This window comes from Tachyglossus aculeatus, chromosome 8, assembly GCF_015852505.1.
Source record: "Tachyglossus aculeatus isolate mTacAcu1 chromosome 8, mTacAcu1.pri, whole genome shotgun sequence".
Lineage (NCBI taxonomy): Eukaryota > Metazoa > Chordata > Mammalia > Monotremata > Tachyglossidae > Tachyglossus > Tachyglossus aculeatus.
Window position 1 is genome coordinate 9,063,133 of NC_052073.1, and position 20,585 is coordinate 9,083,717.

The following is a 20,585-nucleotide window of genomic DNA, read 5'->3' on the forward strand; positions in this document are numbered from 1 at the left end:
GAACAGTGCTTGACACATAGTGAGCACATAATAATAATAATATTGACAATAATTACTGATAATTATTAACTCTAGCCCAGGGACCCAGGAGTTCTGTCCTGCCCTTGTCCATCTGACTCAAAGCTTGCTAGATTCCTCCAGTCTTCCCATTCTTGCTCTGATGTTGTCAAAGAGCTCTGATCATTTTTTTTTTCTAGGCACTGTACTAAGCGCCGGGGTAGATACAAGCCAATCAGGTTGGACACAGTCCCTGTCCCACATGGGGCTCACAGTCTTAATTCCCATTTTACAGATGAGGGAACTGAGGCACAGAGAAGTGACTTGCCCGAGGTCACACAGCAGACAAGTGGCAGAGCTGGGATTAGAACCCACACCCTCTCCCCCTTTTAGACTGTGAGCCCACTGTTGGGTAGGGACTGTCTCTATATGTTGCCAATTTGTACTTCCCAAGCGCTTAGTACAGTGCTCTGCACATAGTAAGCGCTCAATAAATACGATTGATTGATTGATTGATTGATTTTGACTTTCAGGCCTGTGGTCTATCCACTAGGCCACTCGGCTTCATTAACACTGCTTGTGAAATATTTGGCTTCCAGAGACAAATCCCAACCTAGAGGAGTGATGATTGTAGTGGGGAACATCTGCAGAAATGTTTAGGGGATCATCTTAGGGCGCTTTGGGAGACTTGGTTTTTAGGGGGGACACTCTGATCAGAAATGCTTCTCTGTTCTGGCCTAGGGGTCCCGCTGAATAGAAACCCATTTAATGCTGAATGCCCTGAAATAGAACCGGCTTGAAATGGGGCCTTTGATACTGTTCATCACCTACAAATATGCATTGCAAGATCAAGTGAAACTTCTGGAAGCCCATCACTTTTGGAAGATGACTGACTGTCAAAAAAATCTTGAGTTTCAAGAAGCTGGAGGGCCTAGTGGATAGATCACAAGCTGGAAGTTAGGAGACCTGGGTTCTAATCCTGGTTCTGTGGAATGCCTATTGTGTGACCTTGGGCAAGTCATTTAACTTCCCTGGGCCTTAGCTTCCTCTTTTTGTTTCCCCTTAGACTCTAGGGGAAACAGTGTGGCCTAGTGGAACAGTGCTTTGCACATAGTAAGTGCTTAACAAATGCCATCATTATTATAGTGGAAAGAGCAGGGGCCTGGGGTCAGAGGCCCTGGGTTCTAATCCCAGCTCCACCACTTACCTATTGTGCGACCTTGAGCAAGTCACTCAACTTCTCTATGCCTCAGTTCCTGCATCTGCAAAATGGGGATTTCAATACCTGTTCTCCCTCTTACTTAAACAGTAAGCCCCATGCCGGACCTGATTATCTCGCATCTATCCCAGATCTTAGAACAGTGCTTGGTATATAGTAAGCACTTAAGGAATACCGAAAAATAATATCATGATCCCCAGGTAGGATAGGGTTTGTGCCCAATATGCTCATATTGTATCTACCTCAGTGCTTAGCATAGTGGTTGGGATATAGTAAGCGCTTAACAAATACCACAATTATTATTAAGAGCCTAAAACACAATTCACTGCAATGGGACTGTGAGCCCCATATGGGACAGGGATTGTGTCTGATTTGATTAAGTTGTATCTACTCCAGCACTTAGAATGGTGTTTGACTTTAAAAAAATGAAGCACAGTAGATAGCCTGGGAAGACGGAGGTTAAGAGAAGGGTTTCCCTAGGTTACAAGAAATATATGGCATTCACCTGTAAATTCAATTATTTATTTTGACTCCTCTATTTGAAACTATTTTTGTGTCTCTCTCCATGTTAAAGGGTAAGCTTTTACCCAGAAGGGAACTTGTCATTTCTCATTTTGTATTTTCAAATGTTTCAACAGTGCCCTAAACCTAATGGGCACTCAATTAATACCATAAATGCTACTACTTCTGTGGGGTCCTGAATAGCATTCCTGACTGATAATAACGATGATAACGATAATGATAATGATGGTATTTGTTAAGTGCTTACTATGTCAGGCACTTTTTGAAGCACTGGGGTTGAAACAAGCTAATCGGGTGGGATACAGTCCCTTCCCATATGGGGCTCATGGTTTTAATCACTATTTTACAGATGAGGTAACTGAGGCACACAGAAGTGAAGAGAATCGCCCAAGGTCACCCCACAGAGAGGCGGAGGAGCTCAGATTAGAACTCAGGTCCCTCTGACTTCTAGGCCTGTGTTTTATCCACTAGGCCCACGGATTAGGGTGATGACACACGTTTCCCCTCATTTGGAGGTCTTCCTGGCCTTCACACCACTTAAATGTGCCCACAACCCGTCAATCGCCCCCAGGGTTGAACTATCTCGGGAGAAGTTTGGGTATTTTTTGTTCAGCGGTCCCCAGGGAGAGGAAGTGGGAAGGGAGGGGAGGGTACAGCGGGTGGCTAGTTGTCTAGCTCCGTCCCCACTCCAGAGGCACCTCTTCCCAAGGGTGACATCCCATAGCCCATCACCATGCCCCTCCAGCGTCTCTCCTTGGCCCCGAAGCCTATGGCCCAGAAACAAAGGAAGCAGTGCGGCCTAGCTGAAAGATCTTGGGTTTGAGAGTCAGTGGGTTCTAATCCTGGCTCGGCCACGGGCCTGCTGTGAAGTCGCTTCACTTTGTGCCTCGATCTATAAACGGGAGTTAAATATCTGTCCTCCCTCCCCGTTAGACTGTGAGCCCCACGTGGGACTCTGCCCAACCTGATTATCTTACATCTACCCGAGCTCTTAATACAGTGCTGGGTACATAGCGGGCTCCTCACGGAAACCACAATTATTATTACGGACATTTGTCCTGCTGGCTGGGCACAGGCAGTCTGACCTGATTGTCTTGCCACATTCTTCTCCCTGGCACGGCAGTTGGGTTTCAGAGGAGGCTGTACACATTTTGCAGATGAGGTGGGCCTCGGGGAAAATCAAGAAGTGGACACTGCCTGGAGAATCAAGCAGTGAGAAAACCAGAACTAATTCCCAGAGGATGCAAAAATGCACCGCGTGCGTAAACGTATCCATTCGTCGAAACTGTTTTATGTCAGAATATGGCCACTTCAAAAGGAAAACATTTGACAGTCCATCACTCTCTCCACCTTCTCTCTGTCTTCCCCTGTAGACCATAAGCTCCTTGTGAGCAGGGATCATGTCTACCGATTCTAGTTTATCGTACCTTCCCAAGCACTTAGTACAGTGTTCTGCACATGGTAAGTGCTAAATAAATATGTTTGATTGATTGAAAGTGATTTGAAGAGTGGACAGAAACAAGCAGACTGGTGGAAAGTAGCTGGGGTGGCTAACATTTTCATCCAGGGGACACCCTGGCTGGATTTGAACCTTAAATTCAGAATTTTCCTCGCCTTCCCCATCACACATCTCTGTACTTCTACGTTGGAGGTGTCAGTGGGAATAGAGAAGGGACCATTCTGATTTTGCCCTGACTCAGAAAGGGCTAGAAATCTATCAGGATCAGCCAAACAACTCTCCTACATTATATTCCCCAAAGCGTGCAGTGAAGCGCTCTATGCACAGTAAGCATTCAATAAATATGATTGATTGAACATTTGAGGAGGATTTTGACTCTAAGAGGCTCAGATAAGCTCAAGTACACCTTGCTTGGAGAGGTGGCCATTTGGGAGATATTTCCAGACTTTGGAGCTCTCTGTCCTCCGGGAAGAATTAAGTATTGAGAATTCCACGTATGGACCCTATCTCACTTTCGTGATCAGTCCCTGTTTTCTTAAGAACCACAGACGAGAAAACACAAAGACACACTGAGTGAAAAAACAACAGACTCCATAACCACCAGCGGATAATCTGGGTGAGGGAATTGAACACTAAAATCTCAAATGAGGTTTTTTTTCCTTTTCCCCTCAGTACAACAGAAACAACAACAAGAACAATGAAAAAAAAAAAAGGACCAGAAGAAATCAGCTATGGAAATGAACAACAGTAAAGCTTCTAATATATTATTCTGTAATACAAAAAGAAGAAATTTGACTCAGTTGCCCTATTATAAATTTGCTAAAAATACATATATATATATATTTTATCTGAACAGAAAAATAGACTATTCTGGGATGCTCGAAAGTCATGTGACTCTCCGTACATCAGATACCTATAGAGCCAACACAATGGCAAACAGAAAATACAGAGGTAACTAGAACTTCTGTACTTATTAAGGAGCTTAATTAAAGCCATATTCTCCCTGATTGGGTGATCCTAAAGCAATCTACAGTAGTGCATGGTTCGATTTGGTTACCTTTGAGAGTCATGACCGAGAGGCTATGAAACTTCAGCTGAGGAAATAAAACATCTCTTTTATTTCGCTTGGAGGGACACTAGCAATCCTTTGCAGACGCATTTACCAACTGATGCAAGCACGTATGCGCCACCCAGGTTTTGCTGCTTGGCTCCTTCGTTCAGCTCTGAAGTTCTATTCTTTGCTCGAGTTATCATTTAAATGCCTTTTAGAAACTATCTCGGATAATGTTATGCAGAACTTATTGACAGAGAGAGAATCTGGCTTTAGGGATCTTGTGTTGTGGTAGCGAGTTTTAAATACACCTGTTCATTGACTATAAACCGTATCAGCCATAATTCTTGTCAAGACACAAATATACAATAGATACAAATATTAACAATACATTACAATTTTACAGCAGAGAATACTGTTCTGTTTTTCTTCTTATAAACGTTTCCCATATTAGCTGCGAGGGAAGAGAAGGCTACAGTCACCAAAGGAACTAATGAGTCCGGTTGACAGGTCTGAGAGGTTTGCACCAACTGGAGTTGTCAGGCATGGGCCTGGAAACTACAAAGGGATTTCCATTCACCTTCCATCGTGTGTTGTTCTTTTTTTTTTTTTTTTACCCCGTCTCCGCAACCCTTTCCAAGGATGTGAGATTCAGGGGAGCGAAGGTTCTTTTTTTCTTTCTTTCTTCCTTTCTTTTCTTTTTCCTTTCGTCTCTCCCCTTAAGTGTGCTTAGGTGAAATTTCTAAGAGAAAAAGGCACTGAGAAATCTGCCGCCACCACGTGCTGTTGTTTCCCTTCGCACAGAGCGAAGCGTCGACGAGGCCGTCCTCTCGGTCTCCGGTCCCCGCCTCGGGCCGGGTCCCGTGTTTCCTCAGGGTCGGCTTGGAGGAAGACCGTGCGATGGCAGACTCCACGGGTCCCTTCCCCCATCCCTCGAGGGAGCCCGTTGGTGCCGGATCCTCTGCTTCTCCACAGTTGCATGTGCTGGGCTGTGCCCTTGGAGGGAGGGTCTCAGTGTCCCCCAACCTCCCACCTTCCCCATCTCCGTTCCCAAGGTGCTCAGAATCCTGAGCGGGGTCCCTTCTCCCTCTGCGTTGGTGGTCAGGGTCATGGATTTCAAATGAACTGTCCAATGGACCTACACTTGAAGTACCCGTGGGATGCGGTCAGCATTATTTTCTTTAGAGCACTGCCTTTTCTCCAATGAAGCCAGACTTGGGAGTCCACTCTAACTTTTCATGGTTCCCAAGTAGATTTCCCAGTGTGCATGGAACATATATGCATCGTACATATATACGTGTGTGTGTGTCTGTGTGCATATACATACTATACATCAGTTCTTTATTTGGATCGGTCATATTTTCGTCTAGAGCTGGGAACGAGAGCTACATTTTTTCACAACCCAAAATAAGTAAAAAAAAAAAAAAAAACCCAACCAAAAACCCAACAATATCGAAATCGCTCTTTAAGCATATTATATGCCGAGTTTCAATGATTCTGTTTCTATAAGAAATCTATAGGGCTTTGGCTATTAAGCCTTAAAAGGAAGGTTTTTAATGATACTTCTGAATTCATCCTTCAGAAGTGACTCAATAAAATGCTCCTTTAAAGTAAGACTCAATAGATGAGATCAGATTGCAGTCCTAAGCTACAGGAGAGTTGCACCAGTTGATTTCTTTTTCAGAAAAAAAGAAAAAGGAAAAGATAAGAGACACCTCAGAGTTGACCTCTACGCTTGTTGCTAGCGCCAGCTGAAAATCAAACCCCTCGTTTGGAACCACGGAGGAGCAAGCCCCCCTACTGTATGGCTATATTTAAATGTGTTCGCTTTCCTGATACGAAAAATACTCTAGATTTCTTTTTTTTTTTTACACAATAGCATCAGCTCTTAAAAATATCTGAATCGGAAATCACTATTATTTACTTTATCAAAAAAGCTATTTTCCCTGAATTTTCACATTTGTGCTGATGGCGGACACGAAGGTGATGGAAACAAAGAGAACGTGCTGAGGATGGCTGAGGGACGATTTCTCTCATCGCCTATTTCGCAGCTCGGCAGCCCACAGAAACATTCCACATTCAAAGCTTCCCTGTCGGAAAGTCTCTTTCAATTTCCCGGTTGATAATTGCTCAGCGGCAACCGAATATCTCAGTGACGCTTCGCATTTATTCCCCTAAGTAAGCTTGGATCGACTGGATCGGTACTCGGAGGAAACCTCGCTAAGCCCAGGTTAAGTACTGGGTATTTCCTGTGTTACTCGTTGAAGAACAAGGGCTTGATCTTCTCTCCAAGGGAATTTAGGTACACTAGCACATCGACAAGAACGTAGAACCCGGGAGAGATGAGGCAGGGAAGATGGAGGAACCGTGTGTGACAAACCAGAACCGTTTACAACGCGCACGTGGGCTTATTGCTTCTGTCTGGCCACGCCACGCTAACTCACTCCAGTCGCCGGGAAACGGGGGCCCCAGTTTAGCCGTACGGACCCCGGTTCTGGAAACCGAGCCACGAACCCATCTACGAGAGGAAGAACGGAGAGAGACGTCCTACTCCAACAGGCCTCGGTTTTCCCCGGAGACGTCCGGCTGCTCTTATCGTGACGGACCCCATCCTCCTCGTGTGCCCACGGCCAGCCAGCTTAGGTCAAACTCATGTCTTGACTATTTCCGACCCACGGGCGGACAGGTTTCGTAGGGAAAAGAAAAACACAGACGCGGACCCAACATGGAAGTGTTTAGCAGCACAAAGTTCTCCAACTCTGGTGTGGCTTGTTACTGCTGTGTAAGTCGCCCATCACGGTCGCAACAGGAGGCATTTAGAACAGTGCTTCTTTTAAAGTGCTAGATGTTTACAATGTCCTTTTCATCTCAGCTCCGCAAAAACATAAAGTGCTTTTATTTTCATTTCTACTATTACGAGACCCCGAAGCGATCTCCTTTAACGGTGGACGGAACTATCCCGGGAGATCGACCCGTCCGAGTTGAAACGGCCCGTTGCTCCCGGGTTGTTTAACCTCGGCGATCAAAATTTCAGTAAATTATTCTTTAGCACTACCTCCGTTGGCCCGGAGTAATCGATTTCTTTTGCATATTTAACGTTTGCATATCTTGTGATTCCGCTCTGTTTACGGCCGGAAAGGCAGAGACCCAACAACCTTTTCCTTTTTCTCCCACGGCACCAACTCGGTGGATGAGTTCGAAGCTCTGGGTAAGTGCCGGCCTTACTAACTGCGCTGGGGAGGGGACGGGATGGAGAGGACGGGAGGAGGGAGAGAGAGATGTGAATCAGATACAAGTGGTGCAACTCACCCTGCTGTTACTTCAAAGAAAAAGCTCAGGTCCTACAGAATAGTGGAAACAGGTGGAGCACTGGTTTAGCTGCACACCACAACCTGGACTTAGATGAGCTGAGATAGCCCCACGTTGCAAGCATTTCCCGTTGTCTTTCGGCCTGGCGTCGGCCAGAGACCGGGAGGGTGGTGGGTTTGTTTTTTCCGAACAGCCGGACCTGGCCCCTCCACGCCCATCCAACCTGCTCAGCCCTTCATCAGGAACCCGCGAGGTAATGCCGTCAGAAGTCGAGAGGGCCAGGAGGAGAGGCAAGGCCTGGAGTCGGTGGAGGTGGCGATGGTGGAGAACTGGGGTCCTATGGGCTCTGAGGAAGGCCTCGTGCTGATAGTCTCCCTTTACCACGAGGTCGTCCCCGGGGAGCGCCTGGGATCTGTCCGCTCGGTGCCCTCCCCGGGGGACGTCGGGATTCTTCCTCTTTAGAAACGGGTGGTCTGTTTCATCCCAAAGACCCATGCCACGTGGAAAAGGTCGACGGCAGCCGAGGGCCCCGGCGTCCTCCTGGAGCCTCCCAGCCCGAGGCTCCGGTCGGCTGCCTCAGATGCTTTGATCGTGGGATCCGGGGGGCCCTCCGCCTCCCGGTAAGACGCGGACCTCGGGGGAGATGTGGTTCTCGAGTTTGAGCTTTTCTTGACCGCCCCGGCTTGGCCCCGTCAACGCCTCCATGGAGTAAACGCAGTTCTGCCCCAGAAACGTCGTCGGGGAGGTGGGGAGAGGGGAGCTTTCGAGGTGGTTGTTCTCCGCCCTGTACCCCCCGTCCCTCCGCCTGGGGTAGCCGCTGTTGGGGACGGCGTAGCGAGGGCTGGCGACTCCGGGCAGGGCGGTGGGGACGCCGGGGTCTGGCCCGTAGAGCCCCTGGCCCTCGTCGTCCGTGTCGGCGTCGATGTACCTGTGGATCCCCGTCTCGTGGAAGCTGAAGGCGATGGCCGGGCGTCTCTCGGGAGACCTGACCGGCGTCCTGGCGCTGGCTGTGGTGTACAGGGATGACTCCGGGCTCCTCAGGGGCCGGTCGGAGATCCCGGCCCCGTCCAGCCCGGCCACGGTGGCTGCCGCGGCTCCCCGGGGCCCGAGGGGGTCGGCGGCCACACCCGGGCCGGCCAGGGCCGGCAGCGGGCCGGGGTCTCCCTCCAGGAAGTTGACTTTGAGGGCACGGAGCTTCAGGGGGTTTCCGGCCTTCAAGGAGCTTCTGGGGCTCTCGATGAAGAAGCCGGAACGGTGGCTGCCATCCGGGGTGGCGTGGAGGCCCTCGGGGAGGCCGGCCTCGGGCCCCCCTGGCCGGCCGCCGGCCGCCGGGCAGGGGAGGGAGGCCAGCGGGCTGTGGGAGAACCTGGTGCCATCGGGGAAGTCTGTGGCGCAGCTGATGAAGCTGTCAATACTGGACATGCTCCTCATATCGATGACCCCCTCCGTGCGGACCGGCAGAGCCGGGCCGGCCGGGCCGGGCAGGCTGTCCATCTCCAACTCCTCGTTGGCTTTCCCCGGCTGGGCGGACTCCTTGGTGTTGAGGTTGGGCTGAGACTGAGTCTTGGCCATCTTCTGGTACATGTCCTCCAGCTGCTGGACGTTCAGGTGCTGCGGGCTGGAAGACGACCGGGCCTTCTCGGGGGAGCCGGGCTCTTTCATCTCGAAAGACTTGCTGGAGCTGGTCTCGGACAAGGTCCTCTTGGCCCACTTCCACTTGTTCGGAGACAGGTGGTTGTCCTGGGCCTTGTCCTTCTTCCCCGGGGTCTCCCCGTTCTTGTCCACCACGATGTCCATCATCTCGATGCTCCGGGCGAAAGCGTCCTTCATGTTCATGGAGACGATGCTGCCGTTGCGTTTGGCCCTCTCCAGAGCCTCCCGCCGCTTGATGGCCTTCTCCTGCCTCTTCTGCTCCTTGTAGAACTCGGAGAAGTTGTTCACGATGATGGGGATGGGGAGGGCGATCACCAGGACCCCCGCGATGCAGCACAGCCCCCCCACGATCTTCCCCAAGAGCGTCTTGGGGTAGATGTCCCCGTAGCCCACGGTGGTCATGGTGATGGTGGCCCACCAGAACGAGGCCGGGATGCTCTTGAACTTGGTGTCGTCCTCGTCTTTCTCGGCGAAGAACACCAGGCTGGAGAAGATCATGATGCCCATGGCCAGGAAGAGGATCAGCAGGCCCAGCTCGTTGTAGCTCCGCCTCAGCGTGAAGCCCAGGGACTGGAGGCCCGTGGAGTGGCGGGCCAGCTTCAGGATGCGCAGGATCCGCATGATGCGGAAGATCTGCACCACCCGGCGCACGTTCTGGAACTGGAGGACGCTCTTGTTGGACTCGGTCAGGAAGATGGTCACGTAGTACGGCAGGATGGCCAGTAGGTCGATGGCGTTGAGCGGGCCCTTGAAGAACTTCCACTTCTTCGGGGAGGACAGGAAGCGGAGGAGGTACTCCATGGTGAACCAGGCGATGCAAACCGCCTCCACGTGGGCCAGCTGGGGGTTGTCCGTCGTCTGGCCGAACTCGTCTATGTCTTGCAGCTCCGGAAGCGTGTTCAGGGACAAGGCGATGGTCGACAGGACGATGAACATGATGGAGATGATGGCCAGAATCTGCAAAGAAAGAGGACAGAGCCAGGTCAGCGCCTCTCTGGAGGCCGGTCCATCCCTCGGACTTCGAAGGGGCAGCCGCCGGACGTCTGGAGGAACGCAACAGCTCAGCGGTTCGGCGTTCCGAGAAGCGGGGAGGAGGGAGGGAACTGCTGGAGCTCAAGCAGACGTTTGCCCCGGGAATTCGGAAACGGTGCGTGAAATCGGGGCTGCGCGCTTAGGGATCTCATGGGCCAATAGGGGCATTTGGAGTTGGTTTTAGAAAGGCTGTGAGATTTAATAATTATAATAATAATAATAATGGTATTTGCTAAGTGCTTACTATGTGTGAAGCACTGTTCTAAGCGCTGGGGGGGATACAAGGTGACTAGGTTGTCCCACAAGGGGCTCACAGTCTTAAATCCCATTTTAGAGATGAGGTAACTGAGGCACAGAGAAGTTAAGTGACTTGCCCAAAATCACACAGCAGACAAGTGGCAGAGCCGGGATTAGAACCCATGACCTCTGGCTCCCAAGCCCGGGGTCTTTCCACTGAGCCACGCTGCTTCTCTTTAAGTAGTTTGAGTGCTCTTATCGCTTCGATATGTGACTGCTGCCGGCGCCTTTTCCCCACATTTGTACTTAGATTCTGAATCCCTCGAGGGCCAGGGATCCTGTTTAATTTCTACTAGTGTATTTTTTCCCAGAGCTCAGTGTGGTGCTTTGTATACAGTAGTTGCAGCATGGCTCAGTGGAAACAGCACGGGCTTGGGAGTCAGAGGTCATGGGTTCAAATCCCAGCCCCACCAATTGTCAGCTGTGTGACCTTGGGCAAGTCATTTAGCTTCTCTGTGCCTCAATTACCTCATCTGTAAAATGGGGATTAAGACTGTGAGCCCCACGTGGGACAACCTGATCACCTTGTATCCTCCCCAGTGCGTAGAATAGTGCTTTGCACATAGTAAGTGCTTAACAAATGCCATCATAATTATTATTATGCATAAGGCCTAGTACTACTATTATTATTACTACTACTACTACCTCTACTTATGATAATAATTATCGTATTTGTTAAGCATTCATTCATTCAATTCAATCGTATTTATTAAGCACTTACTGTGTGCAGAGCACTGTACTAAGCGTTTGGGAAGTACAAGTTGGCAACATATAGAGACGGTCCCTACCCAACAGTGGGCTCACAGTCTAGAAGGGGGAGACAGAGAATAAAACAAAACATATTAACAAAATAAAATAAATAGAATAAATATGTACAAATAAAATAGAGTAATAAATCCATACAAATGTATATACATATATACAGGTGCTGTGGGGAAGGGAAGGAGGTAAGATGAGGGGAATGGAGAGGGGGACGAGGGGGAGAGGAAGGAAGGGGCTCAGTCTGGGAAGGCCTCCTGGAGGAGGTGAGCTCTCAGTAGGGCCATGAAGGGAGGAAGAGAGCTAGCTTGGTGGATGGGCAGAGGGAGGGCATTCCAGGCCCGGGGGATGACGTGGGCCAGGGGTCGATGGCGGGACAGGCGAGAACGAGGCCTAACGGTGAGGAGATTAGCGGCAGAGGAGCGGAGGGTGTGGGCTGGGCTGGAGAAGGAGAGAAGGGAGGTGAGGTAGGAAGGGGCGAGGTGATGGACAGCCTGGAAGCCCAGGGTGAGGAGTTTCTGCCTGTAGCACTTACTATGTGCCAGGCACTGTATTAGGAGCTGGGGAAATGGGGTTGGACACAGTCCCCTCTTACATGGGGCTCACGGTCTCAAACCCCTGAAGCCCAGAGAAGTGAAGTGACTTGCCCAAGGTCACAAAGCAGACAAATGGCAGAGCTAGAATTAGAACCCAGGTCCTTCTGACTCCCTGGACTACACTCTATCGACTAGGCCATGCTGTTACTACTACTATCACTCTTCCTCCTCCTCCTCTTCCTCCTCATATTTCTTAAGTGCTTACTGTGTGCCAAGCACTGTTCTAAGCACCGGGGTAGATACCACTTAATCAGGCCATTCATTCATTCAATCGTATTTATTGCACACTTACTGTGTGCACAGCACTGTACTAAGCGCTTGGGAAGTACAAGTTGGCAACATATAGAGACGGTCCCTACCCAAAAGCGGGCTCACAGTCTAGAAGGGGGAGACAGACAACAAAACAAAAAATATTAACAAAATGAAATAAATAGAATAAATATGTACATGTAAAATAAATAAATAGAGTAATAAATATGTACAAACATATATATATATATATATATATATATATACACACACACATATATACAGGTGCTGTGGGGAGGGGAAGGAGGTAAGACTAGGGGGATGGGGGTGGGGGGAGAGGCCAGACACAGTCCCTATCTCACAGCACAGTGCTGTGCACAAAGTAGGTGTGTAATATATACTATACTGCTACTAATCATATCTCATGGTATTTGTTAAACTCTTAGTATATGTCAAACACTATTCTAGACTGTGAGCCCGTTGTTGGGTAGGGACCATCTCTATATGTTGCCGACTTGTACTTCCCAAGCGCTTAGCGCTCTGCACACAGTAAGCGCTCAATAAATACGACTGAATGAATGAATAAATTCATTGTACTTCCCAAGCGCTTAGCACTCTGCACACAGTAAGCGCTCAATAAATACGATTGAATGAATGAATGAATAAATTCTAAGCACTGGGATAGATACAAGTTACAAGTCCCTGTCCTCCATAGGGCTCACAGTCTAAGTAGGAGGGAGAACAGGAGAACTGAGGCACGGAGAAATTAAGTGACTTGCCCAAGGTCATACCGCAAGCGATGAGCAGAGCACAGATTAGAACCCAGGTCCTCTGACTCCCAGAACCTGTGGTCTTTCCACTAGGCCAAGCTGCTTCTCATTTGTTAAGCGCTTACTGGGTGACAAGCGCTATTCTAAGTGCCGCGGTTGAAACAAGTTAATCAGGCCAGACATAGTCCCTGTCCCACATGCGGTACTACTATAATGAAAATGCAATCACCATTGCCGAGGTTTTCTCTTGATTTCTCATCTCTATTTCTGCCCAGTGACCTTACCAGTTACACTGAAGCATCATAGGAATACGGCTTTGGGTGGATCTCAAGGAACCAGAGCTGCAGACTGAAGAATTGGAGCAGGTGTCAGGGCTGCCAGGGAATCTGGAAAATGCACTTTGAGGGCAAGAATGTAGGAAGATTTCACCTTAACTCTCTCTGAAAGCCAAAGAGGAGCCATACATTTTTGGGAATAGCACTCCTATGGCAGACTCATTGCCGTAAAATTCCAAATGGGAAGGACCTCAGAGAGGTCATCTAGCCCAGCCCCCTGCCTCCAGGCTGGTGAACAACTAAACTGGCCCAGCTATTAGTAATGGAGACTTCACAACGTTTCTCAGAGAGCTGTTATGATATTTTATTACCAGGTGAGTCTTTTATTTTTATGGTATTTGTTAAGCGCTTACTATGTGCCAGGTACCGTACTAAACACTGGGATAGACACAATCTTAGAAGATTGGACACAGTCCCTGTCCCTCATGGGGCTCACATTTTTAATCCCCATTTTTCAGATGAGGTAACTGGGGCACAGAGATGTGAAGTGACTAGCCCAAGATTACGGACAAACGGCGGAGCCGGGATTAGGACCAATAGATTAGAACCGGATTAAAACCGGGATTAGAGTCGGGAAGCATTTTCTTATGTCCAACTCTGTCTTATGTCCAGTTGAGAGTCATTTCCTCTTGAAGGGGCCTCGGTGGATAGGGAGCTGAAATGACCCAGAACCTCCTCATACAAATCTTACCTGCTGCTTGAAGTCAGGTTCATAATCTAAGAGAGAGGGAGAACAGACATCTTATCTCCATTTTACAGAGGAGAAAATTGAGGTGAAAGGATGCTAAGTGACTTGCCCAGTGTCACACAGGGGGTGCATGGCAGAGCTGGGTCTCTCCTAGACCCATGTGCTTTCCACTATAAGAATAATAATAATTATGATATTTCTTAAGCGCTTACTATGCGCTATTCTAAATGCTGGGGAAGGTACAAGGTAATCAGGTTGTCCCACTTGGGGCTCACCAGACGACCCTGCCTCAATCCTCTAATTGGCGGGAACCTGGAATTCCAGAGCCTTGATTTTCCCTCTGGAAACTTTCTTCAGGGGAAGAAGTACAGTTGCACTATTATCTTCAAAGGATCAAGTGATCTTTAATCTTGGGAATGACAGGAGCAGATGACTTATACGGGAGAAGTAAAATAAAATAAAAAATTAAGAAAAGAGCGAGAGAGAAACTGCTCAGTGGGAAGACCGTGGGCTATGGATTCTCATGTTTCCTTTCTGGGCCGGTCTCGGATTTGCTCCATGACCTCTACCGGAAGGAGTCTTGGCTAGGAACCAGGCAGTCTAGGAATGTCTTTCTAATTCTTCCTTGGGCAAACGATTCCGCCTGCTTTGCCTCAGTTTCTCATCCTGTATTACAGTGACCCTGCATCTTCATGCATACATCATGGGGGTGTCAGAAGCAGTGTGGGCTAGTGGTAAGAGCACGGGCCTCAGAGTCAGAAGGACCTGGGTTCTAATCTCAGTGCCACCACTTGTCTGTTGTGTAACTTGGACCCAACACTTCACTTCTCCGTGTCTCAGTTACCTCAATGGTAAAATGGGGATTAAAACTGTGAGCCCCATGTGGGACATAGACTATGTCTAACCTGATTATCTTGTATCTATCCTAGTTCTTAGTACAGTGCTTGGCACCTCGTAAGTGCTTAACAAATACCATTAGAAAAAAAAGACAAAAAAAAAAGGATACAAAGCTCAGATCTGGTACAAGGGATACGCTCTAGCTTTGTGGCTCTTTAGGAACACAACTTCACAAGGAATGAGAGGCCCGAGGAGAAAGTGTAAAAAGTGCCGGCCACTGTGAGTATTAAACTCAGTACAATAAGGGATACAATAATACAATAATAATAACCCAATATAATAATACACAGTCTCCTACACTGTGAGTCCGTTGTTGGGTAGGGACTGTCTCTTTATGTTGCCAACTTGTACTTCCCAAGCGCTTAGTACAGTGCTCTGCTCACAGTAAGCGCTCAATAATTACGATTGAATGAATGAAAAGGGAGGGTCTTCTCAGGGAGGTATATGGGGCGAGAACTGTGTGATCCAAGGTCACTCACCCATGAGATTAATTTCATCAGCAGTGATGTCTTCTTCGAATACGAGGGACAACGATAAATCAATCAATGGTATTTATGAATTTATTTATGGTATTTGTGAAGCACTTACTATGTGCCAGGCATTGTTTTAAGCACTGGGGTAGATACGAGTTTATCAATCAATCAATCAATCAATCATATTTATTGAGCGCTTACTGTGTGCAGAGCACTGTACTAAGCGCTTGGGAAGTACAAGTTGGCAACATATAGAGACAGTCCCTACCCAACAGTGGGCTCACGGTCTAAAAGGGGGAGACAGAGAACAAAACCAAACATACTAACAAAATAAAATAAATAGAATAGATATGTACAAGTAAAATAAGTGAATAGAGTAATAAATATGTACAAACGTATATATATATATATATATATATATATATATATATATATATATATATATACAGGTTTATCAGGTTGGACACAGTCTGTGTCTCACGTGGGGCTCACAGTCTTCATCCCCATTTTACAGATGAGGTAACTGAGGCGCAGAGAAGTGAGGTGACTTGCCCACTGTCAGACAAGCTGTAAAGCAGACTGTGAGCCCTACGTGGGATAGGGACTATTTCCGACCTAATTAACTTGTACCTAGCCAAGAGTTTAGAACGGTATCTGAGGCATAGTGAACTTAATAAATACCATAAAAAAAGCATAAGGGAAGGTGGTTGGGCTAGTCACAGGGGGCTGGGGGGCCGTGGCAGTGGAGGGAATGGAACATTTTCCCCCCTTTCGGGGAGTAACATGATTTATGCAAGTCATCTATATTTAAAAACCTCTGGCAGGCGGGGAGAGGACTGAGAGATTAATGTGTGTTCGGCCTCCAGGGGAGTGAGGGAAAAACAGCAACTAAAACAGAAAGATTGCAGTCCTTGTTCTCTATCAGTCCCCTGGGCTTCCAGGTCCTAAGCGACTAAGTGAACGCCACCACCTTGGCCTGAGAGATCAACCTATAAGGAGAACTCTGGGCTGGGGTTTACCATCCTTTCCTCGACCAACAAATCGATGGGATTTATTGAGCACTTACTATGTGCAGAACACTCTACTAAGTGCTTGAAAAGTACAACAGAAAGTAACGTGGTCTGGTGGAAAGGGCCCAACTAAGTCGTCATTCCCAGACTGAACCCTCATATTCTTTTCATTCAATCATATTTATTGAGCGCTGACTGTGTGCAGAGCACTGCACTAAGTGCTTGGGAAAGGACAATACTGAAATAAAGAGAGACAACCCTTGCCCACAACGAGCTCACAGTCTAGAGCTGCGGGAGACAGACATCGGTACAAGTAAACAGGCATCAATATAAAGAAATAAAATGACACATATATACTTGTACTTCCTAAGTGCTTAGTACAGTGCTCTGCACACAGTAAGTGCTCAATAAATACGATTGACTGAATGAATGAATAAATACTGTGGGGCGGGGAGAGAGGGGAAGAGCCAAGGGAGCAAGTCAGGGTGACCCTGAAGGGAGTGGGAGATGAGAAAACGTGCGGCTCTTCTCCCATTCCCTTCTGCGTCGTCCTTGCACTTGGATTTGCTCTCTTTATTTACCCCTCTTGCAGCCCCACAGCACTTCCGTACATATCTGTAATTTATTTATTTCCATTAAAGTCTGTCTGTCTCTCTAGACTGTAGGCTCACTGTGGGCAGGGATATGTCTACCAACTCTGTTATATTGTACTCTCCCAAGCTCTGCTCTGCGTACCGTAAGCACTCATTCATTCATTCCATCGTATTTATTGAGCGCTTCCTGTGTGCAGAGCACTGTACTAAGCACTTGGGAAGTCCAAGTTGGCAACATTTAGAGACGGTCCCTACCCAAAATCAATCAATCAATCAATCGTATTTACTGAGCACTTCCTGTGTGCAGAGCACTGTACTAAGCGCTTGGGAAGTCCAAGTTGGCAACATATAGAGATGGTCCCTACCCAAAAGCGGGCTCACATTCTAGAAGAAGTCATTCAGACTAGAATGACTGACTAGAAGTCATTCAGTTGTGTTCACTGAATCCTTACTGTGTGCAGAGCACTGTACTAAGTGCTTGGGAGAGTATAATATGACAATAAACAGACTTATTCCCTGCCCACGACGAGCTTACAGTCTAGAGGACGAGGTTACAGTCTACAATAAATAAATGTCTCAATAAACTTAATTGACTGACCGATTGATAGAGCCTGGAACACCTGAGGGGATCTCTCATTTCCCTCTTGTCGTGTAACACTCGATTACCACATCAGCCTCCTTGCTGACCTCCCTGGTTCTGTCTGGCTTCTCTCCTCTCCAGTCCACACTCCCTTCGGCTGCCTAGACAATTTTTCTAAAAAATCATTCGGTGCCTTTCTCCCCACCTCTCAAAACTCTCCTCCAATGGTTTCCCGTTCCTCTCTGAATCAGGCAGAGACTGTGAGCTCCATGTGGGACGGGGACTGTGTCCGATCTGATTACCTTGTAATCAGCGCTTACAACGGTGCTTGGCGCATAGTAATTGCTTTAAGTCCTGGGAGTCAGAGAATCTAGTTTCTAGTCTCACTCTGCCTCATCTGCTGTGCAATCTTGGGCAAGTCTTTTGCCTTCTCTGTGCCTCAGTTTCCTCAGGTATAATATGGGGAGTCAATACCTGTTCTCCCTCCTACGTAGTCTATGATCCCCACATGGGACAGGGACTATGTCCAACCTAACTTGCATCTACCTCAGTGTGTAGTACAGTGTTTGGCCCTTAGCAGACATGGCTCAGTGGAAAGACCCCGGGCTTTGGAGTCAGAGGTCATGGGTTCAAATCCCAGCTCCACCAATTGTCAGCTGTGTGACTTTGGGCAAGTCACTTCACTTCTCTGGGCCTCAGTTACCTCATCTGTAAAAGGGGAATTAAGACTGTGAGCCCCACGTGGGACAACCTGATCACCTTGTATCCCCCCAGTGCTTAGAACAGTGCTTTGCACATAGTAAGCACTTAACAAATACCATCATCATCATCACTTAACAAATACCACTATTATTACAATTCAGTAGAGTTGGCAGACACGATCTCTGCTCACATGAGAAGCGGCATGGCATAGTGGATAGAAGACGGGCCTGGCAATCAGAAGGTCGTGGGTTTTAATCCTGGCTCCACCACCCATCTGCTGTGTGACCTTGGGCAAGTCACTTCACTTCTCTGGACCTCATCTGTAAAATGGGGATTGAGATTATGAACCCCATGTGGCACGGGGATTGTGTCCAATCCAATTTGTTTATCTCCACCCCAATATTTAGTATAGCGCCTGGCACTTAGTAAGGGATTAACAAATACCTAATTATTATTAAGGAGCTTACACCGTACAGTGGGAGACAGACATTAAAATAAATTAAAGATGGGGGAAAATAGGAAAACGAGAGAAGTACGCAAGTATCAGGGAGCTGGGGGGAGTAGCACACCCCTTTTCTCTGGCTGGCTTGCGGTTTCCCCAGTCAGGAACTCAGCCCGTGAGATCCCAGGGCAATGGCTGTTTCATTCATTCATTCATTTGGTAGTATTTATTGAATGCTTACTGTGTGCAGAGCGCTATACTGAGCACTTGGAAGAGTACAATACAACAATAAGCAGACACATTCCTTGCCCACGATGAGCTTACAGTCTAGAGGACCGGGTTCTGGGGAATCGAGGCAGTCTTTCCTGCCCCGTGATTAGAGTTCGTGCACGAACAAATTCATTGCTGGTGCGTTTCCAGACGGCTGCAAGCAAACGGTGTCTGTTGAGGACAGTGGCGGACGTGGAGGGGTAAGGGAGGGAAACAGCCAGAGAGCAGGTTGCTTGGAAACTGCAGTCTGTCCTCTGCAGAACTTAATGAATTCTGGGATTGTGTGCCGTTTAGCCCCTGCAAGACTGTGTTGCCGCACGACAGTTCTTGTTTATCAGAGTCTTTCCTAGAGTAATTTATGGCATTGCCAATGGGCTGAATGCTGAGTCCACCACTCTTCCCCACCTTCGAAACTCTCCTAAAAGCTCATCTCTTCCTTAGAGGCCTTCCCAGACTAAGCCCCCGTTTCCCCTCTCCACCCTCCCCTCTGCGCTGACTATTCACTTGGCTATCTACCCCTTAAAAACTCTCATTCTCACCCCGCACCTACAGCGTTAAACTGTAAGCTCATTGTGGGCAGGGAATGTGTCTGTTTATCGTTATATTGTACTCTCTCAAGCGCTTAGCACAGTGCTCTGCACGCAGTAAGCGCTCAATAAATATGATTGAATGAATGACCACTTATGTACATCTCCTTATACTTTACTATTTTCCCTCTCCGTCCTTTCTTTTAATGTCATTCTCACCCTGTAGACTGTAAACTCATCACCATCATCATCATCAATTGTATTTATTGAGTGCTTACTATGTACAGAGCACTGTACTAAGCGCTTGGGAAGTACAAATTGGCAACATATAGAGACAGTCCCTACCCAACAGTGGGCTTACAGTCTAAAAGGGGGAGACAGAGAACAAAACCAAACATACTAACAAAATAAAATAAATAGGATAGATGTGTACAAGTAAAATAAATAAATAAATAGAGTAATAAATATGTTACTCCTTGTGGGCAGGGAATGTCTGCCAACTCTACTGTGTTTTACTTTCCCAAGTGCTTACTACAGTGTTCGGCACGAAGTAAGGGCTCAATAAAATACCATCAATTGATTGATTGTGGCACAGTGCCACATGACGCTCACAATCTATCTTGTCCCATTTTAAAGATGAGGAAACTGGCCCAGAAGGGCTAAGTGTCTTCCCCAGGATTGTTTGGCTGTCAATGGGCAGAGCTGGCAATGAATAAATCAATGGTTTTTATTGAGCACTACCTCTGTGCAGAGCACTGTACTTAGCTCTTGGGAGAGTACAACAGAATTAGTGGTCACACTTCCTGCCCATGACAACAATACAGGTAATAAAACCCTGGTCTCCCAACCAGGACTTCCCAGGACCAGAAGTTGGACTTCCCAACTTCTTTCCACTAGGCCACACTGCCTTCCCTAAATGCTTTCCTGTTGGAGGCTCTTGTGGCTCACAGCACCTGGAGGGAATCTCTCATTTCCCTCTTGTCGTTTACCACCCGATTACCACATCAGCCTCCTCACTGATCTCCCTGGTTCTGGCTTCTCCCCTCTCCAGTCCACACTGCATTCTGCTGCCGGGAACATTTTTCTGAAACATCATTCGGTGCCTTTCTCCCCACCTCTCAAAACCCTTCTCCAGTGGTTTCCCGTTCCTCCCTG

The 20,585-nt window shown here is 47.9% G+C and overlaps 1 protein-coding gene across 1 annotated transcript in view; it reads right to left on the minus strand.

Annotated features, from left to right (window-relative positions):
• Nucleotides 1-4,295: 4,295 nt before the first annotated feature.
• KCNB1 (potassium voltage-gated channel subfamily B member 1) overlaps nucleotides 4,296-20,585 on the minus strand; it is a 191,823-nt gene continuing 175,533 nt past the window's right edge. Inside the window, exon 2 of the mRNA XM_038750663.1 lies at nucleotides 4,296-10,167. Within this exon, the coding sequence (XP_038606591.1) occupies nucleotides 8,134-10,167 (2,034 nt within the window). The 3' untranslated portion in view covers nucleotides 4,296-8,133. The remainder of the gene's footprint in view (nucleotides 10,168-20,585) is intronic.